This window comes from Eptatretus burgeri, chromosome 16 (genome assembly GCF_056783735.1).
Source record: "Eptatretus burgeri isolate ZD-2024b chromosome 16, Ebu_testis_v1, whole genome shotgun sequence".
NCBI lineage: Eukaryota > Metazoa > Chordata > Myxini > Myxiniformes > Myxinidae > Eptatretus > Eptatretus burgeri.
This window is the reverse complement of record NC_140976.1, coordinates 7,547,794-7,574,829: the sequence shown is the minus strand read 5'-3', so window position 1 is coordinate 7,574,829 and position 27,036 is coordinate 7,547,794. Positions and strand designations below refer to the sequence as shown.

General features: G+C 42.7%; 1 protein-coding gene across 3 annotated transcripts; it reads right to left on the bottom strand.

Annotated features, from left to right (window-relative positions):
- Positions 1 to 1,709: 1,709 nt before the first annotated feature.
- LOC147010428 (mitochondrial ornithine transporter 1-like) lies at positions 1,710 to 26,950 on the bottom strand. 3 transcript variants are annotated; one of them, XM_085859738.1, is made up of 9 exons: positions 25,921 to 26,950; positions 25,594 to 25,750; positions 25,418 to 25,509; positions 21,518 to 21,633; positions 20,043 to 20,185; positions 19,581 to 19,712; positions 18,898 to 19,070; positions 12,135 to 12,314; positions 1,710 to 2,210 (listed from the first exon to the last, which is right to left on the bottom strand). In XM_085859738.1, exons 3-9 carry the CDS (start codon positions 25,467 to 25,469, stop codon positions 2,089 to 2,091), a joined length of 918 nt encoding a protein of 305 aa, XP_085715864.1. In that variant the 5' UTR covers positions 25,470 to 25,509; positions 25,594 to 25,750; positions 25,921 to 26,950; the 3' UTR covers positions 1,710 to 2,088. The 3 variants fall into 3 exon arrangements, with proteins under 3 accessions (XP_085715864.1, XP_085715863.1, XP_085715865.1); XM_085859737.1 differs by having other exon boundaries at positions 25,418 to 25,474; positions 25,921 to 26,948; XM_085859739.1 differs by lacking the exons at positions 25,418 to 25,509; positions 25,594 to 25,750; positions 25,921 to 26,950 and adding an exon at positions 21,730 to 24,269.
- Positions 26,951 to 27,036: the final 86 nt, after the last annotated feature.

The window sequence follows — 27,036 nt, the reverse complement described above, 5'->3', positions numbered from 1 at the left end:
AAAACAGGAAAATCCAGTCCAGCAGGCTTGAAAACATAGGGATCCACACTTAGATCATGCAAATCGGACAACTACAAATACTTCTAAGCAAAAAGTCAACTTCGGGAGGCTAACTTGGTGGCCATCTTGAAAAATGGCCGCCATCTTGGATTTTCAAATGGCCAATCAGGCATATTTGATCAGAAAGACCTGCAGAACAGAAATGCCAAATTTGATGCTTGTATCATAATTTGCACGATTTTTCTACTATCTACTACACTACAGTCCCCTCCAGGGAGTAGAGGTTGTGGGGGAGGAGGATTTCAAACATAAGTGTACAGGGCCCATGCCCACCCACGATGAAGGCCACTCTGCAGCTGAAATTTGTCTCCATTGACAAAACTTCAAGACATCTGTGTTTTTGTGTTCTCTGTCTCTCTCTGTCTCTCTCTGTCTCTCTCTGTCTCTCTCTGTCTCTGTCTCTGTCTCTGTCTCTGTCTCTCTCTGTCTCTCTCTGTCTCTCTCTGTCTCTCTCTGTCTCTCTCTGTCTCTCTCTGTCTCTCTCTGTCTGTCTCTGTCTGTCTCTGTCTGTCTCTGTCTGTCTCTGTCTGTCTCTGTCTGTCTCTGTCTGTCTCTGTCTGTCTCTGTCTGTCTCTGTCTGTCTCTGTCTGTCTCTGTCTCTCTCTGTCTCTCTCTGTCTCTCTCTGTCTCTCTCTGTCTCTCTCTCGAATTGTGCAGAGGTAGTGCCATTATCTTTGAGTCATCCAGTCTGGGTTTGATTCTCGGCCCAACTATAAACTTCTAATTGGTGTTTAGCAGGTAGGACGAGGCATCGATGAGGACACCGTTCCTCGGATGGACTTTCAACTGGTTGTTCCTGTGTCTTTTGTGAAAGAGGACACGCTTGTCGCTGGAACCGCGGATAAACGACAGATTCCTGCTTGGATGTTCACTGCGTCGGCAGCACAGCCATGCTTCAGTAATGATGCAAACTCTTGAATTGAATCCCGATCGAGAATACATTTACAGGTGTCGAATCTGGGGTTCTTGCTATTAACGGATATTTACCTCCGCCACCGAAGGTGAAGGAGGTTATGTTCTCACCCCTTTCTGTCTGTTTGTTTGTGTACAGGATATCTCAAAAAGTTGTGGATGGATTTGGATGAAATTTTGTGGACAGGTTGGGTATGTGACAAGAACGAACTGATTAGATTTTGGTGAAGATCCGGATCCAGATCTGACTACTAGAATTTTTAAAGCGATTCTTCACCATTGAGAGATAGTGCGAAACCGATATATAGCACGATATCTCAAAAAGTTGTGGACGGATTCGGACGAAACTTGGTGGACACGTTGGTGGGTGTCCACCAAGGTAGAGACGGACACGTTGGGTGGACACAAGGAAGAATTGATTAGATTTTGAAAATCCGGATCTGGATAGGATAATTATTTAATTTTTCAAGTGATTCTTCAGCATTGAGAGATAGGGCTAAAAACGACATATAGCACGATATCTCAAAAATGTAATGGGCCCGATATGTTCTCGTGGATCAGGCAATATGTGGTGGAGGTACGCGCTCTACCGAGTGCCCTTCTAGTTTGTGCAGTTTCTCATGAGATTCAAACCAAGGCTAGACAATTTAGAGGTAATATAAGTGTGAATCCCTCGAGAGTCTTAAGAGTCTCGGCTATCCTATCAGCCATGTATCAACATAACAAGGAACAATTAAACAATTTAACTTCTTATTTTATTAAATAACAATTTTACAAACAATCCAAAATATTTTTATTACATATGAAAGATGACAAGAGATTGCATGTGATTTAGAATAAAGAAAACACTCATAAAAAGAGAACCATGCAAGTTAATATGACTGGTTGCATGAGAGAGAATAGACAAACGATAGACGATAAATCAAAATTGAAGATGACTCGTACGTGGTTGTAATGATTGCACAACTCAAAAGTAACAACCATAACACTACCGAACAACCAACACCGCCAACAAAACACTGCTCGCAGAGTCCAAACCATGTAAGAAAGGAGGTGGAAAACCCAATTAACATGGGAACCATCCAAACAAGGAGGTCACATGGCTATATTGGCAAATTAATGCTGCAGGTTGGTGTTGAGGAAGTGTCTGGTCATCTCAAAGGCCCAGAAGAGCACACCATTGGAAGGAAAAGCTCTAATTAGAGTTGGGGTGAGGCCTGCGTACAACACCTTCCATCCTGAAAATGGAAACATACAGGGCTAAAACTCGAGGAGAGGGAGAGAGGGAGAGAGGGAGAGAGGGAGAGAGGGAGAGAGGGAGAGAGGGAGAGAGAGAGAGAGACAGAGAGAGAGAGAGAGAGAGAGAGAGAGAGAGAGAGAGAGAGAGAGAGAGAGAGAGAGAGAGAGAGAGAGAGAGAGAGAGAGAGAGAGAGAGAGAGAGAGAGAGAGAGAGAGAGAGAGAGAGAGAGAGAGAGAGAGAGAGAGAGAGAGAGAGAGAGAGAGAGAGAGAGAGAGAGAGAGAGAGAGAGAGAGAGAGAGAGAGAGAGAGAGAGAGAGAGAGAGAGAGAGAGAGGGAGAGAGGGAGAGAGGGAGAGAGGGAGAGAGGGAGAGAGGGAGAGAGGGAGAGAGAGAGAGAGACAGAGACTGACTGACTTAATATATGCGTACATGGCCAAGGCCAGACAAGCCTTAGGACTGGGCCAAATGACCCCTATGCAGAGATATATTCCATCTGAATTTCCTCTTTCGGCATTATTTATGATCAGCTATACTGAATGCATGATAAGTGTATGGATTCAAAGATATTACAACTGCCCCATATAAAAAATACACATATTATGGTTTTGGAAACTTACCCCAGGGGGAGAGCATACATGGGCATGGAGGTGACCCGAAGATTAGTTATTTCATTAGTCTATGTGTAGATAGTCCTTGGTCCCCTTTCTCGTGGTTGTTCAGGTGGCATGCGTTGAGTTTAGTTCATGCTTTCCTGGTGTGATGTCTTCCTCCCCCACTCCCCACTCTGCTACTTTCAATCTTTCCTCATTTACCCCATCAATCAGTTTCCTCTCCCCCCCACACCTTCTCCTTTCAACAATCCCTCCTCTACCCCGGTCCGCCCCCCCCACAACTTGCTCCTTTTAATCTTTCCTCCACCCCATCAGTCCGTTTCTTCCCCCCTCCCCTGCACCTTTCAACAATCCCTCATTTACCCCATCAGTCCATCCCCCCTACTCCTTTCAACAATCCCTCCTTTGTCCTATCAGTCCATCCCCCCCCTGCTCCTTTCAACCTTTCCTCCTTTCCTCCTTTATGCCATTGGTCCTTCCCCCACCCCCCCCACCTGCTCCTTTCAACAATCCCTCCTTTACACAATCAGTCCATTCCTTCTTCTGCCTTTCTCAATCCACCAATAATCCCCTTCACCAAACCTCATCTCGCCAATCCCTCCTTCACCCCATCGGTCTTACCTTTGGCTTCACGGCCGTTCAGTCATGCTTCAGTCCAACTGCATCCCTCTCCATTTTCACTCCGTTCGCGCGTTGTTTAATTGGACACATTCGGTCCATCTGTGGTTATTAATCATTCATGACAATCGGATTACCTTCACCGCATGGAACTGCGTCCATTTTCACATGCATGTTCGTGGCACAAAGCATGATGCTTGGTGTTTATGGCACGTGGGACGACGCCTCTCGTGTGGTTCAGTGCAGGACTGTACAATGAACGCTTGTGCACGAGGGAGGAAGTGGGGGCTCTCGTCACATCCTTCGTGTGTGAGGGGAGGGCAGGGGGCACTTGTGAAAGTTCCCTCAGAAGCATTGGCATTTTCCACAAGCTGCATCATGGACCAGCCCACATCCGATGTGGACCAATGAGGAGGAGACTCGCACGTGCTGAGACGGAGAAAGCTCAGAGTGAGAGGAGGAAGAAGAAGGCAGGAGTAAAAGAGACGAGAGGAGAGAAAGTGATGTCCTGCAGGGAGAAAGGAGCTCAAAGCTTATCCTTGTCCTAAAACGTTGTCCTGCGAGGAGCATAAGGCTCAGAGATGGTCAAAAAAGCGACGTCCTGAGGAGAAAGGATCTGAGGTAGAGGAGGGTGAGTCGCATATCTTGCATGCCGGAGAGGACTTGCCTGCTGGGTCTGGACAACTCAGGGACGTGGCTGCATGTCCTATCGTGCCACATCGCCACTGCCCTTCTTCCCCATCCTTTCCTCCCCGTTCTCCAGTATATTTGGACTATGGTGCAGCCCAGTTGGGCTGTGAGGTGAGGGAGAAAAGAATTAACCCTACTGTTCTTTTCTCCTTAGTTTTCTTCACTTTTCTTCTCAAGTTCTTCTTGTTGTCTTCTTCTCCCCTAACTGAATGATGACCAAGTCTCTTGTGTAAATAAGATTGTGAAGGAAAGAATATGTGTTCATTAAATCTGCTCTTATGTGCCTTTTGCATTCTTGCCTGCAATTACTCACTTTTAAATGATTGCTTGTGTGTGTGTGTGTGTGTGTGTGTGCAAATAAATAATTGTTTGTTGGTATTTCCAATCAGTCTCAGTTGTCCATCATTTGTCTGACATAGTGTACAAGTATAGTTGGATGGGAAGTTGTACCCCACTTGAATTGCTCTGTTTGCCGGTGCTGCACATATCTGTTCCGTTTGGCAGATCACCAGGTGTGTGGCGCCTCGGGTGTGGCCTCGAGTTAGGTTGCTGCGCCAATAGAAAGGTATCGCCGAAACATTGAAGCATAAACCTGCTCGGCCAGTAGTAGTCCAAGTCAAGCGGCTAGGGCTGTGTAAGAACTACAGCCCGTTGGACCGCAAAGTTATCTGTGATCAGCGGCCTCAGGACCGGGTGTTTGGGAGAAACTTCAGTGCTTCCCCTTGTGGTGAGCCCTGAACCCTGGGCCATAACAATATTATGTATGAGTAATGGGCATCCACAACCATCTTTGTCCATGTTGTGTAACGTCGGCTGAGTCCCTCACTTTTCACCATTATTTGCTTTTTAATGCATTTTCTCCGCAATCGCTTAAGCGATTGACACGGAACTTTCAGTGTTGCAGTGCCTACCCATGAAGAATGTTCAAACAAGGTTACAGGATGATTGAATGGAAAATGCGGCCACCATTCCAAAAAGTCTGTTTTCTGTAGGCATGTACTGTTGTAGGATGTTTCACATTTCAGTAATAAATGGCTTTGACCTTGTTTAGCTCGGGCTCAGCCGGATAAAGTAATTGGAGTAAATTACTGATTGTAGCAGTGCACATGTTGTGTGACTGAAAATAGCTGTTATCAATTGAACCCAAAAGCCTCTTGAATTACTTGTGCAGCCGTTTTAAGGAAAATGTGGGCAGACAGGATGGCCTAGACGATAGAGGAAAGCACACTCACCTCTAAGCTGTTTAGCCTGGGTTTAAGTCCCAACCCAGCTATAAACTGTCATGCTGTCGTTTCACAGGCATGGATTTCATCGATGTGTGTGCCATCCCTCAGATGGATGTTAAACTGGGTGTCCCGTCTGCTATCATTAGTTGGCAGACGTTAAAGATCCCAAGGTGTCCTGTGTGAAGAGTAGGACAGGTATTGCTGGCACCCTGAACAAATTCCAAATTCCTTCCCTCACCTACAGGGGGTACTGCATCAGTGGCACAGCCACACCCTCAGCCAATGATGCTCCCCGCAACCTTGTGCTGCATCCGAATGAAGAAGATGGGAATGTGAAATTTCAATCTTGTACATCATTCTGATAAAATATTTGAGAAGGTTGAACGACTCAGTAGGTGGTTAAATAACGCCGTCGTCAAATACAGTGCACTTGAGCTAAAATGATGTCTTTGAGATGAATTGTGATACCATAGCAATACGGGAATTAATAAATAGAAGAACGAAACATTTGTCTCAAAGACTATTCATTTTAAGAGTACACAGGAAATTTGAATTATATTTTATTTTAAAGTGCAGCATAAATTAAGGTTTAGAAAGATTTTCTGCAGCACAAATATATTAGTAGAGTTCCCACAATAGGGTCTCGTGACCGTTTTTCCGGGACTAAGGATTGAAGGTTGATTTAAGTCAATTTGAAGGTGCCGATTAAAATGAGCTGGGGTGAACCTCGTGAAAATGTGGGCTAACTTGTCCAGACGCGAAAATTCAAAATGGCCACCACACGGCTTCCAGTATATTAAAAAATTGCATATCTTTGGTTCTACCTGTCCGATTTTTATGATTTTGGGGTCTAAACATATGTTTTAAGGTCAAATATTTCATTTATCAGCATAATATCTTGTTAAGTATAAGAATTAGAATTTAAAAAATGCTTTTTAAATCAATTTTTCAGAAAAATCCTAGACGGCCGCAAGCTGACTGCAACGAAGAAGACCAGGAAGACACCCTGAATAGTTAAGATGCATAGGTTTTAAGTAAACTGAAATGTTACTACGTTTTAACACACTTTTAATTTATTACAGAGATCCTTGAATGAGTCATAGCCATGTCGTCCAAGGGAAAAGGTAGAAAAGAGACGTGAGGAGAGTGAAGAAAGCCACAAGTGCATCCTCTGTGGTGAGCATTGCGATGAAAACAAATCCAATACTACCCCTGAATCATGGGACAATCTGAAGACTTTAGCATAGCAATGGCATCATCTAGATAGGTTTGGAACAGTATACGACACTGTGAATTGGGATGCTGGACCACAAAACATGTTCTTTCATAAAATTTGCAAGATTACATTTTCTAGTAAACGTCATATACAGCTGGCAATAAAGAGACAAGACAAAAGTTTGGCAGCTGAGGAGATACTCCAAGAAGAAAGTAGCTGTTCTGCTAGCTGTTCTGTGGAACGACCCCAGAGACTATCTCGAGCAGCAAGTGGGGTGATACATGACAAAAACTGTTGCGTATGGTGCATGAATCCGGAAGATGAAAAAACACCCCACCAGGGACAGATGGCATATTATGCAAACGATGGATGCCTGGTATGCATTCAAGACACATACAGTGTACCTCCAAGACATCAGGATGCGTGATCGCATCTTAACGATTATAGATGCAATACCAGATCCCTTTGCAGCAGAAATCCGCTGTCACCGGTCCTGCTGGAAGAAGTATGTGTCGCCATCAAAAAGCAGTGAAGATGGTCAGCTCCATGTACAAGATATTCGTCTTTCTGAAGTACGAGAGATGTTCTTCAAACATGTACGCTTGGTTGTGTTCGAAGAGCATGAGTTGCGAACTCTACAGAGCCTGCTGTCTGATTATAAGGCCTTACTGAGAAAATTTGGTTTTGACCCCAGTGGCAAGAAGTCAAGCAACATCAAGGAAATGCTTCAGAAAGAATTTGGTGAAAACATTGGCTTTCATGACCGCCATCGAAAAAATGAAAGTACACTAGTATATGATACATCAGCTGGTGGCAGCTACACTGAAGCAGCCATTTATTCATTGGGTGTCAGTGATGATCAGCTGCTCAACAATGTTGCTAGACACATGAAAGATGCTCTTGCTAGTATTCCTGAAATGGCATGGCCACCAAGTGTCAAGGAATTGGAGACACCACAGGCCCCAAATGACATGCTTTTGAAGTTTCTGACATGGTTGAAAACTCTACAGAAACAGAACTTTGAAGAAAGCAGCAGAGATCCTGTGGTTCATGCATTTGCCTCGCTGCTTTTGTCATACATCACAGGAAAAAGCTCTGCATTTCAAACACAGCTGTCAGTGACACTGCATGGACTGACCCGAAGTCGAGAGATTCTGGACATCCTCAAAAAGTTCTCCCTCAGAATCAGCAATAAATCTGTTCTTCAACTCTATGATTCATGGGCAAAGCATGACCTTGAAAAAAATGATGTATGTCCAGTAAAGCTTGCAGAGAATATTCCTGGAATTGGCATTCTTGACAATGACGACTTCTGTGAAGACACACTGACAGGCGCTGATACGTCACACAGCACCAATGTTATGTTTGTGCAACCTCAGAACCTGGAAGTAACTCTACCAGATGCAGAAAGAGACATGCGACCACTGCCCACAAGTTCAGAAGACCTGAAACGTTTGTGCCTGGAGCAACATGTTGTTCAGCCCTATAAAACAGTGAAACGTGGACAACCAGCTCCTCGTCCAGAGATTGATATTAGTTGTCAGAACACATATGTACAGAGACAGAGGGGTGTCATCCATGCTTTGGTGCATCGTGCAGATGACCAAGCAAACATGCCTGCTGATGAACAAATAACTGGTGCATTTGGTGGGTTTCAGGTTACTGTGCAGCAACATGTGAAAAAGAGCAAACCATACTATTTCTTAACATTTCCTAAGCCTCCACACAAATCTGTAGTCCACGAAGTGATGTGCAGGATGGTTGCTGCAGCTGAGAAAAAAAGAATGCCCTTTCTTTTGCTAGTTGGTGATCAACCAGTTTTTGCAGTTATGATGCAACTGAGTAATGAAAATCCTGAAGCCTTCAAAGACATTGTGCCATTTCTTGGGCCTTTCCACACACAGTGCTCATTCATGTCTGCCATTTATAAACGGTTTGATGGTTCTGGCTTGTCTGACATACTGGTTGCTGCACAGGCCATTGCTGAAGGTTCAGTGGAGAAGGCACTACGTGGGAAACACTACAAACGTAACATCAGATGTCTTCGGTTGATGTATGAAGCTCTGAGTCGACAGATGATCAGAGAAGGCATGCAGGATGGGGTGCCCCTGTCTGAAAATACAAAGGAGAAGATTGCCATACTTCAGGAATCCTCCACAACTCAAGAGCAAAAGCAGGAAGTCAACTCAGAGTTGGAATCTCACCCAGATATTGTGTCCTTCGTGGAACAAGTGTTCCAGAGCGCCGAGTCATCTAACAGTTCCATGGTTAAGTATTGGTTGAGTTTCATGTCCATGGTAGAAGTTCTGATGCTGAATATCCATGCAGTGAAAACAAGGAACTGGGATGAATTCAAGGCTTCATTGCGAATGATGATGCCATTACATGGCTCCATGTCTACGACAATGACCAGTATGCTCGCTGGCTTGAAGTAAGTAGTCTTCCCGAGGAAAAGGCCAGATACCTACGAGATGGATTGTTTGCACAATCAATGACTGGCAGGCCATATTCGTGTTTGCCTCGAGACCTCTGGATTGAAATGACAATGAACAAAGGTTCCAAGATGAAGGCTGGATGGCTGAAAATTCTGTGGAATGAGAAGATGCTGTTAATTACTACGAGGAACGTGAACTCAGTCAACAGAGTAAGGGCAGCTCTTCACACACTGGCACAGATGAAGACCTCTGCTCTGAAGCATATTGAGAATACCCCCAGTCATCTGAAGATTGACGAACAGGTTGTCCAAGACCTAGACAGCTGCATCACTGAGTTTGACTGTGACCCATTTGACTTGGATAAACCACAACTGAGAGCTCTGGTATCCGGTGTTGTTGCCTCAGGTGACCTGGTACGTGATTTTGAAAGTGCTCACGAAGATGGTGAAACAAGAGTGACTCAATTCTTCAGAGAACGAATGTTTTCACAGAACACACCATTTGATGCTACTATACACAGATGTTCAAGATACACTTTCAGCAAACCTCCTGTAACTAGGGATTCAGTCTCAGGCAAAGTGACAAAGACAGATGCTATGGAAAACAGAGCAATGGCATTGTTAATTTGGCTGGCAGAATCTGGTGAAGAGAAGTTTACTCTCGCACAGGTGATGGAATTTCACGTGACAGATGAGTGTTTACCCATATTTAACATCAATGGTACCATGAAGAAAGTGCAAAAATCAAAGTTAGTTGAGAAATTAAACATGCAGCCTGTCGAACCTTTTCCACATCAGTACATTGCCCTCGTCGATATGGGTTTCCTGTGGAGATTAGCGAACCCAACTGCAGAAGATCATGAGAAAGCTGATGGGTCTGCCCTCACGTGGGGAGATTATGCTGAAAAGCTTATTTCCGTTATTCGCAGAAGGAATCCAAATGCAAGCCAGATTGTTTTTGTAAATGATGCCTATAGTGTGGAAAATTCCATCAAAGACAGTGAGCATGAGCGTCGTAAATCCACGACAGCATATAGAGATGGGTCCAGAAATGTGTACATGAAAACATCAGATAGATTTCCTGCCACAAAGAACTTCGAGGTGCTGTTCAGCAATCAGGGAAACAAATAAAGGCTGCAAAAGTTTCTAAAGGATGAGTTCACCAAGCTTGTAAAGAATCATAGAGAAATTGGCTTTGTGTACTCCTGCAGGCAAAATTGTTGGAACATCTCCTCCGGAGAAAGGATGGAAGAATTTGAATGTAGTCACATTGAGGCGGACACAATGCTGTTCTTCATCTATTCGCAAATCCGAAAAGCAGGAAAAATGGAGACAGTCGTGATTGATGCCGAGGACACAGATGTAATGATTCTTTCTGCATATGTTGCACATCAACTGGAGGGCACCCTTGCTATCAAACGGAAAGACAAAATCATCAGCTGCAGAGACCTTTGCTCTGATGATGTAGCTGAAATATTAATCCCATTACACATCCATAGTGGATCTGATACAACATCTGGCTTCTATGGACATGGGAAAAACACAGTTTATGAAAAGGAACAGGAACTCAGGAGGCACGCATTCTTTTGAAAGATGTTGGCAAAACACTTCCAGTGACACAAGAGGTGCTTCAGCAAATGGCCACATTCACCATTAGACACATCTATAATGACACAATCAGTAAAAACGTTAGGTGAAGCCAGAACACGGAAGTGGGGTCAGATGAAAAACAAGTCCACGTCCCGCATCCCACCAGATCCAGATTCTCACAATCTGCATGTGACGCGAGTTAACTACCAAGTTTACATTCAACTAAACTATGACAAGCCGGATGCACCCCCAAATCCCACCAACCATGGATGGACAATGAAAGATGGTAGATGTGTGTCAGTGAGGTATACCCATGATGCACTCCCAAGAAGTTTACACGACTTGGTTGAACAAGAACAGATATTGTTGCACGATGATGAGGCTGAAAGTAATGATGAAGTTTGTGACTGGAGCCAGCGACTCAGATAGTGACTGAAGGATTACATGTATGTGTTTCAATGGAGATTTCATTTCATTTACAACTGTAAAAACATTGCCACAGTCAAAATATAAGAGATGTTAATATTATTTTATTATGACTGTCTTCGATAAAAGACAGTTTGGACAGTACGTCAAACTTTGGTCAATGCAAATTACAAGAATACTTACCGGGAAAGCGTCAATTGCCGGGAATTCAGATAATTCATGTTTTATTTCATTTTTCCATTGAAACACTGTTGCTCGACAGACAAAATGAAGGAATGTTGATATTCTTTCATCATATTACTGTTCTAGATAAAGTACTGGAGGGACATACAAAAGAATGGTATAACCTACCTGAACAGCGTAAAAGTTGAGAAATTGATATTATGTACACATCATGTTCTGAAAATAAAGACAATGATTGCGTCCTTCTCTTCTTGTCTCAATTTGTTGTGCACTCCCACATATAAACAAACATTTACTTGCATGAAAAGATTCACTGCCAATAATATTATGAGAAGAAAATTGATATTTTACTATTTTCCAGATGTTACTCGACTACAATCTTGGATTTGGCCCCTGAAAAGTTATATTTCATATTTTGTGACTTAACCCTGAAATATAACAATCTGGAATGGTAATATATGACATCCTTGACCTTCAAAACATATATTTTGACCCAAAAATCATAAAAATCGGACATGTAGAACCAAAGATATGCAATTTTTGATATACTGGAAGTAGCATGGCGGCCATTTTGAATTTTCGCATCTGGCCGAGTTAGCCCACATTTTCACGAGGTTCACCCCAGCTCATTTTAATCAGCACCCTCAAATTGACTAAAATCAACCTTCAAACCTTGGTCCCGGAAAAACGGTCACGGGACCCTATTGTGGGAACTCTACTTTATCCTCAAAGGTGGAAACCTATGCAATTACCATTTTCCATGTCTCGAAGGACCTCACAAGGACCTCAATTGAAGGACCTCACAAAGATCATTCACGGCAAAAAAAATAATAATAATAATCCAGAACCACACATAAGAAAAAGAACCTTACATTACAGCAATGATTCATTCCAAATGTGCACAACATCTGGATAAAACCCCAAACTACCTTGAGTACGGAGTATGGAAGAGAAGAAGTGGAAGAAGTGATGTGGTGGTGGGAGACCGTGCCCAGCACAGTGAGCCGCCCTGATCTGCATCCTGGACTTCACGGAGTCTATCGGGTAAACGGCTAACCAGAACACGATGCCCCCGACGCCCCCCGCCGTTACTACAGACAGCTGGTGACCTGGGCACACATGTGATCACAAGTACATCGTTTCACATGGTCATTATAAACATGATACCTGAGCATAATGATGATGGTTGAACTTGCAGGAACATTTTTAAGGCTCAGCACTTTCTCAACATCAGTGACTCTCGTAGGAGCATAAACCACTGAGCACCTGCCCCCTCTGAACCCCTCCCACCCCAACCCCAATGTCACCCTCACACAAAATAACATATGAAAGACAAACCACGAGTATATAACAATAACATGCCAACCACATGAAACTATCTCAATACAATTAACACAAGCTGAGTAATTATTGTCCTGTTCTTTTCGTTAATGTCATCACATGTGATGATTTGAGAGCTTTCAAGAAGCAAAGGTCTACCACACACATCTCCAAAATGAGCATCCATTACTCCATCCTCAAACACATCTGAGGAACATGATTGAATAATAAGGATAAACATCAATGCAAATCAAAAATACTGTCAACTGTTCCCTTCAAATTGCATGAATGACTCAATCTACTGCTACTCAGACTAGTACTTCTTTCACGGCTCCATAATATCCGTACTTTCCTCATGGATTTCAACACAGGAGTATTAGTTTAAAGTTGGAAAAAAATATGTTGAAAGTTGCTTTGTCTACCCAACACCATTGAGTAAAGTCCTCAAAAATCCCACTTGAGGAAAACTCAGAATCCAAGATGGCCACGTCGCAATTCACCAATATCAGCAAAGCACTACAAGAGCCATAACTTTGTTATTATTCATCAAAGGAGGATAATTTGGGGGTCTGCACCCAGGTTTTTGGGTATGGGGAATTCAAAGAAACCTCAGAACTTCAATTTGAGGATGACATTTGAAGTATAATTTGGGAATTTAAACAAAATACAGTATCTTCAATGATGCCAGACATGGAAAATGGAAGATGGAACATACTCATACCATAGATCAGGCAGAATCATTTTCAGAATCATGAATGGGACAGGTATTGGTACATGTTTGCCCAATGCATGCAGAGTAAATGGAGTGCAGAACAGACCAGCCTTGCGGCAAGTGTATTTCTTCCCACAGCCTCCCTTGTACCCACATACCATGCGTAGTACCATATCTGGTGCCACTGGCTAGTCATTGTCCACTGGAAATAACATCCCATATCTGAATTGCCATCACCACTCAGTGGGAGACAACTCGTTGCCCAACCATTGCTTCACTGTTAAGTATGCTCTGTACGAGTGTTACTTTGCAGCCACTGAATTTTGAGGCAAGCTTTCTCGTTTGAACCCGGCCGAGGAGACTGAGGTTCTGCCGACGCCTCATGTGCAGTATGTAACGACACTCGTCTAAAGAGGTACACCAATCTGCGCCATACAACTTTAGGAGAAATAGCTCACCTGTGCAAGCAATTTCATCGTGAGTCGAGATAGCTGAGAAAATGAATTAAGCACCCCCCACCCCAGTCCTCCTCTCCATTATCAAAAATGGCCAATGCCTTCTTTTTCCCCATGTTGTTTTGAGCTGAAACGGTGTCACAACATGTATGAATATGAGATGGGCCTTGACTGTTGAACTGATGGATTGCTGGATTTCCTGAATGCTGCAGACAGATATTGGGTGAAGCCCAAAGAGCATATGCAGATCCATACCAGCTGTCGCCTGAGCAGTAAGCATGACCAGAAAATCAGTGTCAGTGGCTACAACTACAACATGTCTGGTTTGATCATCTGCTGCAGTTGTCATTGCAGTTTGAGCAATAAGGTAATCAGCATCTGCAATGCTCCACTTCTTTGCCACACCAGTGCCCTCAAACTTTGTGAGAAGTTTAGTGATGATCCTTTTTGTTCCTGTCGTTTGCCAAGAAAGATTTTTGAGAGGTGGTCATCATCACACAAAGTTCAAAGATGTTGTCTGTATAGGCATTTTGGATTGCTCAGCACTGCTGCTCTACTGCTTTAGTGGACATTGTGCAACCATATCCACCGAAAACGATCATGGATTCAGGGCCATAATTGTTGAGGACTGTGCTACATATGTGTCACACATCTGGTCATAGGTTGTGTCAATGGGTCAATCCACACTCTGCAAAAGATGGCTTCAATCAAGGACGAATTAGGCGTTCTGCGGAATTTCCAGAAGAACGTTCACTTTCGATTTCAAGATGTTTGCGAGGACACATTTGGTGTTCTTGTGCATTATCCCTTTGTCAAATATGGGTGGCAGCTGCCTCCCGAACTCAAAGCGTAGAAACTCCTGCATCTCAGTTTTGTGCTTAATTATACATGTCACACGCATGAAGAGGAGGGTGATGTTGACCTCCACGTCCTGTCTTTCGACCGATACTTGACTTTTTGCACCGTGAATGGAGGTAGCTCTATCTTTCCGCTTCAATTTGATGTCAGTGTAGTTGTGGCCTGTCATTACTTCTGTTGCTGCTTTCCCGACTGCATGGGCCTCGTCTGCATTCACTGCCTCATCTGCTACAATCCCATTGGAGATGGAGACAAGGCCATCATGCTCCTGATACGAGAAGAGAGAATGGACATGAAACGAATTGACAAAAGTTCCATAGTCTTTAGCATCTCGTGCAGTGCTGCAGGCACACAAGGTGACATGCTGGTCAGATGTGTGACTGTGAACACCACATAACTCATTGAGCACATTGCAGATAGCTACACAACAAAGTGTGACATCGACCCATTTTGTCAGAGTGCTGCAGAAATTCCCCTACCATTAGCCAGACCTTCGGATGTCTTAAACAATCACATCAGTTGTAACTCAATGGTCTGCTCTGTAAACATTTCACTCCAGAACATGTCTGCTCTTCTGATAGTGAAGCAACCTGGCTCAGATAACTAAAGGAACTTGTCCTCGCCCATGACCCCAGGTAACCTTTTCACACTGTCAAAGTAGAGATGGATGGATTTCGCATAAGCGAGATGACCTGCACCAATAAAAGGCTGGGGTCATGTCACTGATGGCATGGAGATACAGATCCCAATCTCCCGTGCACTCTGATCGAATGAAGTGCAATTGCACTCACACATGCTTTATACATATTCTATCCAAAATCTCCCAGCACGACTTTGTCTGGCTGCATCTGCCATCATATCGCCTATAAGTTGAGTTAGTTGTCGGTCCACCACCTCATTCAGCACAATATCGGTGGCACACTCACCGGTGAGAAGCACCTTGTGCACAGCAAGAAGGCGATTGATATTCTCCCCACCGAAACAACCCGATGTCTCAAGTAAGTTCGTCATGAGCACGACTGATGTTAGGAAATGGGTATGAAGAGCACGTGCATTGCATGCCCTGTCATCATATGACAACTGTATTGGGGCACAGACTGTCCCCCACAGGGACTCCAAATCATTATAACCCATTATATAATAAATGGACCCCATATATGACAAGAGCAAATGAAACCCTCCAAGCCTGACAATGATATTGTTGAGATCTGGAAAGGATTGGACAATTTCAGCTGCTTTGATGGACAGAGGCTGACCGAAGGTGACTGGACACTCCCAACCGTACTACTCACACGCTTTCTGTGCAAAAGTGAGTGCAGAGAAAATGGTTACTGGTTGGGAGGGATCCTGATTTATGAAGGGCAAAATCTTGATCCTGCTTTTCTGGTGTGTTTCACTCTTCACTGCCATTTCCATGAAACAACTCCATGAGGGACATTGTGCCACAGCGATACCCAGGGAAAAGCTTGTCAACCAAACATTATCAAAGGATTTAGCCAGCTGGAGAAGTGGTGGGTTTGGTTTAGGAAGTTCAGATGGGTCAATTATGACCAATTTGAGACCGATGACAGTAGGTTATTTTTGTTTACTTTGATCAGAACTTGACCAAACTGACCTATCTGAACAGTGGGCATGGTGATGAGTGGAATGAGGGAGGACAGGCTGAGCTTTGTCTGTGCCTGCAAGGATCACACATGCTATACCACCCATAGTATGCCATGCACCTCGATCTGTAGGTGTAAGGACATTGATATCAGCATTGTCTGATATGAAATTCACAAGATCACCTGACAGATCATACAACTTCTTCCCCCTCAGCATGAGTGCATAATACAAATTGACACATTTTAGGATATTGGATGGTATTGTACACTTTTGAATGTATGTCATCCGGAATAAGAGTGGCAGCCATGTCTATAATAGCATCCTGTGTCAAACCACTGCACTCATAGTTAGATCTGAGGATTATATTGTCAGTATCCAGGAAGATATAGATGGTTTCCTTTCTCGGCTCACTCGTAGCTATCATTACCTGGCCAAAATACTCTTTCAACTTATTGCCAAGCTGTTTTGACGAGTATCCCTCCTCTCCTTCCAGAAAACCGTCCATTAACGCAACCATTTCTGGGTGGGCGTCTCCAGACGCACAAGTTTTTGAAAGCTTCATGCTTATGGCTCACCACTGATCCAACTGGCCAGTATTTTCTCACTATCTGGATTGCCAGCAAGCTGCTTACTGCAGTTGAAACGTAGCTGGCAGTCATGATCTCCCTTCAGTATCTCCCTTTAGCAAGCGATAAGATCATAAATATTTTACATGTGAAGATTCACCATTACCCCCCATTCATCATCGCGTTCATTGGCTTTCGTGATAATAGATTGCAACAGTGGTTTCTTTTCAGCTTCATGACTTTGATCACGATTTTTCAACCGTCCTCTCTGATCTTTTCCTTTATAGTCTTTGATGGGCCAAACACAGTACAGTCAGATTTTATTTCAAAAACTAGAGCTTGAGAACACGGTTTTGCAGATTATTTTCTCTATCAGTAGACTCCTCTTCTCTCTGTATCTTACAGTGGGCAATATTTGACGGCCGAGTGTTGTCTTGCCGACATTTGGCATGAATGGGGATTGGCAGAGTCTTTTTCTCCAATTTTGCATGCAAGCCATCTCCCTGCTCAGCACCAATACTCAAGATACTTGGCAGACCCTTCTGTTGGATGTGACCAAGATCCAAAGTAATCGCATAGCCACAGAAATTTCACAACAGATCCATCATCAGACAATGTCTGAAAATGAAAGAGAAAACTGTCATTTCTGGATACAAGATTATCAACTTTCTCATGTATAATAGAAGCACATTGAAGTAACATCCTTCAAGTTTTGTCACCAGAGCCATAGCACTGCCACTGTGAGGGGAGAACATTCCGAAATGATTGCTTATTCACTCATTAACACCACATCCGCTCTGATAGAGAATGACCGGTTCCATAAGAATAACTAATTCTGCAAAATACTGAAGGATAAAGTCAATGTCTAACACCAGAGTGATACAAAAAATTAACACCAGGAGGATCTACTATTTTGCTGACAAATACTGTATGGTTATCTTACTTATGCAAAATTGGATTCAATTTGATATTTTAAAGAGAAGTCCTCCTGTGTTGAGTCTTGAGGTTATTCTGAGAACTCCATTGAAGTTCTAACACCCCTAAACCTGGATCTTGACCCCAAAATAATTTTCCTGTGACAAATAGTTACTAATTTTCATTTTTTTTTTGTATACACTGTCAAGGCTCATATGAGAGTGAACACACAGAAACGCACAACAAGGAGAGCAGGAGACAAGAGGGGCGGGAAAGTGAAGGAAAAAAGTGTGGAAAAGAGACATGAGGAGATCTTTGGAAGGGAGAGGGATGGGGCGGGGTACACATAGTAAACGAGATGGACACTACAGGGACTCTCTGGTCCTTACATGACAGGGACTTTCAGGAAGGAAAGCAGGGAACTTGAAGGAGGTGGGTTTGGAGTGGATTTATGGGGGTAGAAAAGATCGTGGTTTATGTTGTTAAGATGACCTCAAATTGAAATTCTGAGGGTTCCCTTGAATTCCCCATACCCCAAAACGTGGGTCTAGAGTCTAGACCCCAAAATCATCCTCCTATGACAAGTGCTAACAAAGTTAATACTCTTTAAATGTTTTGCTGATATTCATGAATTGTGATGGTGGCCATCTTGGATTCTGAGTTTTCTTCAAGTGCGATTTTTGGGGACTTTACTGCATGGTGTTAGAAAGACATCAAAGCAACTTTTCTGAAAGAAAAAAAAAAAAACAGCTTTCAACATTTTTTTTCTTGGTTCTAAGGTCAGACGTCCAGCTAATGTGTTATTTTTTTGTAAGTCCAGCTAATGCTGTGTTATTTGGCAGAGGAGGAAGTTGGGTTCAAGTCTACACAATTGGGCTGGACAGCTCGGACGTTCAACTGGAATCTATTTTGTCAGAAATTTGTAATTTGATCATGGTGCCAGCGATACCTAGCCTACTTTTCACAAAAGACACTGTGGGATCTTTAACGTCCACCAGCTAATGCTAGTAGACCCGGCTTAATGTGCACTTGAGAGATGGGGCATTTTGTGATTCAATGTCCTGCTTGTGAAGCACCAAGACAGTTTGTATTCATGTCGTGAATTAAAACTAAACTGGACCGCTCAAGATAAGCGTGCAACCTCTGCAGCAGCTTGTCAGACCCACAAATTAATCAAGTTAGTCATGACAAATATGGTACTGTGAAAGAATTAATGAATGAATACATTAATGTTACTTTCAAAAGAGGATATTGGTCTGACCGAGTGAGTTATTGGTCCAGACTGGAGTTGTAAGCATAGAACGTGTCCACTGGTATCCAGCGAAGTAAAAGAAGTATCCAGGCATCTCTCGGGCGATCGTGCTCGTCAGGCCTGTAAACAAGCCCCGAAATCCTGCCTCCCTGAGGACCGCTTGCACTACCGCCCAGGCCTTACTGGGATGGATAAGTATTGAGGAACCACAAAAACATAAATTATGTCAACAAATTATCCTTTCAAGTAAAAAATGAAAATAACCATTTAACCATGCATGGCTAGAATTCATATCATCTTTACTTTGAAGCACTGCGAATGAGGAGTGAAATTGAATTAACTCCTCGATTCCGAGAAGGACTCGAATGCAGAAGATTCTCAAGAAGTTTTTGAACAAGTCTTTTAAACATCTAAAACAAACACCATATGGTTGCAAATGACTCTTTACCTATTTTATTAAGTTTTGAATACTGAGGACATCATCACAGCCAAACAACCTTGAGAGGGTTATTTAACATTAACAGGAGTGAAAAGTTCATCACAAATATTTTTTGAACGATTTTAATCACGTAAAAGAAAATCGACAACTGATTTGAATAACTACATCACAATGCATCTTTACCAATCGTTCATTTAAACTTGGGATAAATGTTTATAGATGCACAGACACGGGATACACTGCGGTCACTCACTGTGGTGAGTGTCTTCCTTCTGTCCGCATCTCATGCTGTGCTTGGAGCCGACACTTCACCAGCTCGGTGGGAGTAAGTACAAAGGAGCCAAAGAAAGCTGCCAATGAGCCTGCCATGGCCTCTTGCACATTACTATTGAAAAGAGTATTACAGATTCTATTGAAAGTCTCAACCAACCCCTCAAACATCATCCACTTAACCAGCTCCTCAAACATCACCTCCACAAACATCACCTCCACAAACATCACCCCCTCAACCATCACCCTCTCAGCCATCATCCCCTCAAGCAGCTCCACAACCACCACCCCATCATCCAGCTCTTCAGCCATAACCCACTCAACCATCACCCATTCAACCAACTCCTCAACCATCACCGTATCAACCAGCTCCTCAATTTACTTATTCAAGTCACAACACAAATCCAACAGAATACCCGTCATCGGTACATTTACAGTCTTGCACCTGAGTGGGACGCATTCCGAAGCCCCCGTGATGAAGCGTACCACGTTACGGCAAAACCCATAGCAGGCAAAAAGGACAGCCATTTCTGAGACATTGGCCACCAGGGCTGGCCAAGTCCCATTGTACAAACCAATCATGCCTTCCTGAACACACGGGAAGAGGTGGCCCACTTAATAAAGAGAGAATTGAAAAAGAAATGAAGGGAAAAGGGGGAGGATAGCAAAGAAAAAATATGAAGTTTGAAGAAAGCATTGAGTTTGGAGGAGATCGACATACCCGAATAGAAATGTCTATTGCCTGTCATAAGCTAATTATTTAATGAAGGAACTATCACTTTTGAACATTTATCAACACCAGGCATGTTTGCTGTTTCTATCAATAGACTATTGCAACAAACATTATCAGTATTTCATAAACAAAAATTCAAGCGCATGATATCCTGGCAAAACAAGTTCCTTTCAAAAAGGCAATAAAAACCAGAGCTACTTGTATTATGTTTTGAAAATAGCTTTTACATTCAATATATTCAATATGTCCCAGACTCAGTGGCGTAATGGTTTGTGTGTCCGTTCTGAGTCCGGGAGATCAGTGAGTCACTTGTCGTCCCCGTTTTAGGACATCAGCAGCGAAGGAAAGGCCAACCTTCTCTGGAGAATCTGCAGTGAACTGTGTGTGGAATCTAATCGTGAGGCACATTCTTCAAGGACGCACAATGATGACAGCTTGATGAGACGTGTTCAATGGGCTTGTCTATGTCAAGAGCATAGAAGTGGTGGCGAGATGTCCATCACATCAACATGGGCTAACTACCCTTACACGGACCATACTACTCTCCATTTCTCTAAGGTAATATCTACCCCCGCCCCTCTGCAAACATAACAATATCAATACTTAAGGACATCATAGATCAGAGATATAGACAGAGGAATCACTTTAATTGCTTCCTTTCTAATGTATAAAGTCCCGTCTCCTTCGACTGTTTAAAAACCCCATTGTGGTTGCATTGTGTAAGCAACTAAATAATTCAAGTAAATCAACAATTAGTAATTGGAATGAACTCTTTATTATCGATGTCCAGCAACCAGTTCCAGTGTCAGCTCCTTTGTCTGCCAGCAGTGAGCAGACAGAGCCTGCACCGGCTCACTCTTATTTTCGGATATTTTCGTTTACGGGCAATTTCTGACTGTTTTGTGATTTTTCCTGAGATATTGGCTTCGAGTTGCAGCAGTTTGTAAAATTTCAGCTTTTTACCCCACCGAGAAGGTACTAAACATTTATATCAGTGAGCCTTTGAGTCAGTCAGTGGTTAGAAAGAACTTTATATATTAGATTATTTTATTAATAAAGCAAAAACAATGCAGAGCATACAGTACAGTATTGTCCATAATCTCATCTCAAGAACTCAAACATAGAATCATGCATGGAGACATTAAAAATGAAACTATAACAACATGCAGAAATAGACAATTCCAAACCTGTTGGTAGACAGTACGAAGACAATGCCTGGCACCACGGTACAGCTGTGGATATGTCTGCATCTTCACCTTAACTGTATCAAATGGTTGTCCACAAAAAACATATGCTGCACCCCCTGATCATTCAACGAGACGGACATACTGTCAGACAGTATTAAAGCCACCGACTGATATTTAACTACAAATACCTAATTAGTAGAAGATAACCATACATGGCAAGTGACCCAGATTTTACGGGTTTGACCCGTTTTAATGTGGTTGAAACCCGTATTGGCTTGAAAGTAGGATAAATTTGTAAAACGCAATGTTTCACTTCCATTCTACTCGCAAGGATTGACACATGGACTGATAGACCTGTAGTCGATATGCCAAGATATCACCCTCGTCATCTTGTGTCTCGTCTATTGGCTGTGTGACGTCATGAGCTTTCCCTCACTGAAGGCCACATCGACGTCCTCTAGGATTCCGCACGCAGTATCACGTCGACCATATTGCCGTCACCACGAATTAATCGATCTGTGCTTTCCAATTTGCTCTTCCACTTGGTGATATTTATCATTACTTTCAAGTATTTTAAATGACAGGATTGGACTCCATCCGGATTGTTTTCATTCATACAAGGTGTTCACAAATTACCAAATTCAAACCGTCATATAAGATAATGAAATAGGACACATGATACTCTCTTATAACTGGAAGGGCACTCAGTAGAGCACACACCTCCGCCATGCAATGCCTGATCCACGAGAACATATCGGGCCCAACACGTTTTTGAAATATCATGCTATACAGTACTATATCGTTTTTTGCCCGATCTCTCAATGGTGAAGAATCACTTTAAAGATTCAATAATTCTCGTATCCAGATCCGGATCCGGATCTTTTTTTTTTGTATACCTTGTCGAGGCTCGTATGAAAGATAACACACAACGCCCAGCAAGTGGGGGCATGAGATAAGAGGGGCGGGAGAGGGAAGGACAAAACAGTGGGGAACAGAGACATTAGAAGATCTGTGGAAGGGAGAGGGATGGGGCAGGGAACATGGGGTATACAAGATGAGCATGACAGGGACTTTCAGGAAGAAAAGCAGGAAATTTGAAGGAAGTGGGTTTGGGGTGGATTTACGGGGGTAGAAAAGATCGAAGTTTTGGATGGGGGATGATAAGAGGTGGTGGTGAACGGCTGTTTTCAAGGCGTGGAGGGAAGAATGGGATTGAAGAGAGTGTGGGAGTTTATTCCAAAGGCGGGGAAAAAGAGGAATGAAAGAGTGAAGGTGAGCAGTGATTCGTGATTTTGGTAGTTTTACCAGAAGGGGGTTGTTAGTGGACCTTGAGCGCTCTGCAGAAATATGGTGGGGACAAATCGCAGACAAAGCATGAGGGGGTGAGACCGGAGAGGACATGGTAGATGACAGAAATACCACCGACCTGCCTGTGGTGAGAGAGTGAGAGGCCCAAAGACTCAGCCTTTGAAATGAAATGAAAAAAATTTAATCTTCACCAAAATCAAATCAATTCATCCTTGTCACACATCCGACCTGTCCAACAAGTTTCATCCGAATCCGTCCACAACTTTTTGAGATATCGTGCGATATATATCATTTTTGGCCCCATCTCTCAGTGGTGAAGAATCACTTCAAAAATTCTTGTAATTCGATCCGGATCTTCACCAAAATCTAATCAGTTCATCCTTGTCACACACCGAACCTGTCCACAACTTTTTGAGATATTGTGCGATAAATATCATTTTTGGCCCCATCTCTCAATGGTGAAGAATCACTTCAAAAATTTTCGTAATCGGATCCGGATCTTCACCAAAATCTAATCAGTTCATCCTTGTCACACACCGAACCTGTCCACAAAATTTCATCTGGATCTGTCCACAACTTTTTGAGATATGCTGTACACAAACAAACAGATAAACAGACAGAAAGGGGTGAAAACATAACCTCCTTCACCTTTGGTGGCAGAGGTAACAAAGACCTACAGAGAGAGAGAGAGCTCCAGGTTTGAGTACAGTGCAGTATCCCATCCTATTCCGTTGGCTGGAAGGCAGTAACCCATTACATTGTTTATTACCATTTGAATTTGGAATAGAAATTAGTGCCACGAGATATCGTTTAGGTTGTTGTTTCATATGCAGCCTGTGCCTGCTGGTTGCATCATTTTTCTGGAAGCGCGGTTGTGCCGCTGATGCAGTGCCCCTGTTACCAGTAAGCTTGCACTCATTTTGCCGACCTTGGAAGGAAGAAAGGCTGAGTCAACGCACCTGGTGTTATTTCAACGGTAACAGGGTCAACGAGAGATTCTCACAAGTTCGCAAGAACAAGATCGATTGCTGAGGGCGCTCGTCAAATGAGGTCACGTGATCTCCTCACATGCAAAACGAACTCCTTCTGTAAAACCTTCCCGGGTCATACGTTTGATCCTCCGAGAGATCTCGTCAGAACGACCAAGAAAGCCTGTGGTGAACACAATGGCGAGCACAGTCACATGAAGAGACTCGTCCGTCAGGTCGTGGCCATGTCAGTTTGATTGATCTTCACTCTTTTGATGATTCACGATCGGTTAGATGAGTCCGTACTTTGACTATGACGGTAAGTGAACACGTGAGATGAGTTCGGAACAACTTCAACACCACCTCGTTAATAAACTACCACCTCGGTATTATGGTGTACTTTGTGTCAATGTAAACCTCTCGAAAAACGTTTTTACCCCGTTTGAAGAGAAAGAAAGAGAGAGAAAGAAAGAGAGAGAGAAAGAAAGAGAGAGAGAGAAAGAAAGAGAGAGAGAGAAAGAAAGAGAGAGAGAAAGAAAGAGAGAGAGAAAGAAAGAGAGAGAGAAAGAAAGAGAGAGAGAAAGAAAGAGAAAGAGAAAGAGAAAAAAAGAGAAAGAGAGAGAGAGAAAAAGAGGAAGAGAGAGAAAGAAAGAAAGAGAGAAAGAGAGAGAGAAAGAGAGAGAGAGAGAGAGAGAGAGAGAGAGAGAGAGAGAGAGAGAGAGAGAGAGAGAGGAGAGAGAGAGGAGAGAGAGAGGAGAGAGAGAGAAAAAAAAGAGAGAAAAAAAAGAGTGAGAATAAAAGAGAGAGAAAGAGAAAGAGAAAAAAAAAAGAGAGAGAAAGAAAGAGAAAAAAAAAGAGAGAGAAAGAATGATAGATATAGAGAGAGAGAGAAAAAGAGAGAGAAAGAGAGAGAAAGAGAAAGAAAGAGAGATAAAAGAAGAGAGAAAAGAAGAGAGAGAAAGAAAAAAGAGAGAAAAAAGAAAGAGAATAAAAGAGAGAATAAAAGAGAGAGAAAGAGAAAGAGAAAAAAAGAAAGAGAGAGAGAGAAAAAAAGAAAGAGAAAGTAAGACAGAAAGAGTGAGAAAAAAAAGAGAGGAAAAAAAAAGAAAGAGAAAGAAAGAAAGAGAGAAAGAAAGACAAAAAAGAGGGAGAAAGGAGAGAGAAAGAAAGGAAGAGAAAGAAAAAAAGAGAAAAGAAGAGAGAAAGAAAGAGAGAGAAAAAAAGAAAGAGAAAGAGAGAGAAAGAAAGAAAGAAAGAGTGAGAAAAAAAAAGAGAGGAAAAAAGAAAGAGAAAGAAAGAAAGAGAGAGAAAGAGAGAAAGGGAAAGAAAGTGAAAGAAAAAGAAAGAGAGAAAGACATTAATAATAATACAAATAAAAATAAAATAATAATAATAATACTAACGAATTCAATAGGGCTTCAGCCATGCTTGAAGCCCTAATGAAATAAAAACAAAAAACCCACTTTGGTTTCCTCGCAACCCATTACTCATCACCTCCAACTTGCCATGTATGGATAACCCTACTGATAACATGCCCACATGTTTGTTAACGACTCGTCTCTATACTCGGTGAATGGCATCGTCCACATTATGAACTCGTGTAATCCATGGTAACCTGCCATACCTGCTGCTCCAGCTGTGAGGTCAATGGCTGCCTGGACGACTGCATCCTTCATCTTCCCTAACAACAGGAAGTCACAATGACTGACTGACTGACTGAGAGAGACATCGAGCACGTAAAGACCCAAATCATAGTGGATTGCGAAGCGAAGTATCATAGCCTTGCGATGTTACACTCACTTATCCAGTCGTGCCTTTAAAACCAAGGGAAATGACGAGATCGTTGGTGAACTGCCGTTCTGGTGAAGCGCCAGTCGGGTGCTGCACCGTCGAGCATGCCGTCCAAGCACAGGAAGCAAAGCCAAAACGGTTCGCAATTACGAAATAGGACACGTACCTGTAAAGGTATAACTGATAGAAATGACCAAACACAATGATCAAAGCGACTCGGCTGTGAATTTCACTCACAAATCGCATGAACGATCTCACGCAAATTAATTTCCAATTATCTTCGTTCATCGCTTTAAAACAAAAAGTTCCAAAGTGCCGCAATAAAGTATACAGTACTTGCAAACGATCTGGTTCAATTGCCCGATGGATGTGGTATTTTCACGTCAGAATGCGCATCCTTCGTTCGCACTGAGGTAAAACCAACCTCGCTCCTCACACGCGCACAACGGCGACGGCAACGAGAAACCCTCGCGTTGCTATGGTAACGACAAGGAGGCGAAAAGGTATTTTTTGATCACTTGCACTTCAAATAATTTACTTGTACTGAAGGTACTGTGTATCTACGCCTTTCTTCAAAGGGGTTTGAAATATAAATATTACCACAAACATTAAATTTAAGACTAAACTGCGACGTCAACCTATACACCGCTTAACAAAACAACTTCAACCACTCAGCTATTTGCAAAACGATTATGTTGAAATTACAATATAAAAAAAATAGACGTCATGCATTTATCTTTTTCCTTTCACGAAATATTTTTGTCAGTCAAGCCTGAAGCGTTTTATCCAGATCTTCTTCTTCTTCAACCGTTTTATCAAGATCTTCTTCTTCAAGCGTTTCATCCACATCTTCTTCTTCTTCAAGCGTTTTATCCAGATCTTCTTCTTCTTCAAGCGTTTTATCCAGATCTTCTTCTTCTTGTCCTCTTCCTTATAAAAGGGGGTGAGGCCTGACAGAAACCAAGCTTCTTGTCTTGACCACGATCCTCGAAGAGTAATAGTATTCCTCACAACGCGACTCAATATGGAGCCTGTCCATGAAGCGTTTATCTTCTCAGATCGATTATAATTATTCACCACATTAAACGCATATATAGAAGTTCTCCAAAAATAAATTACTTGGTTATCCTCAATTACTTGACCGTTCCAGCGAAGAATTGATTTGCTGTGCGAATTACAATCATTCGACCGCAATTGTGACGTCATGTCATGTTGCTCACTCGTTTGACTCAAGTGACAAACGGTAATTATTTTCCGCCATCTCTTTTCAACTCCGATGACTTGTTTGCATTATGACGTCACGATATAAAATGAGTTTTTCCGAGGCATGGAAAAACCCACAACCTCATGTGACATCCATCATTCCAGTTGTGCACCCCACCCCTTCCCCTCCCTCCGTTAGTTACCAAATGTAGTTGCTCAACAGCACACAGAACATACAAAATGCCGACA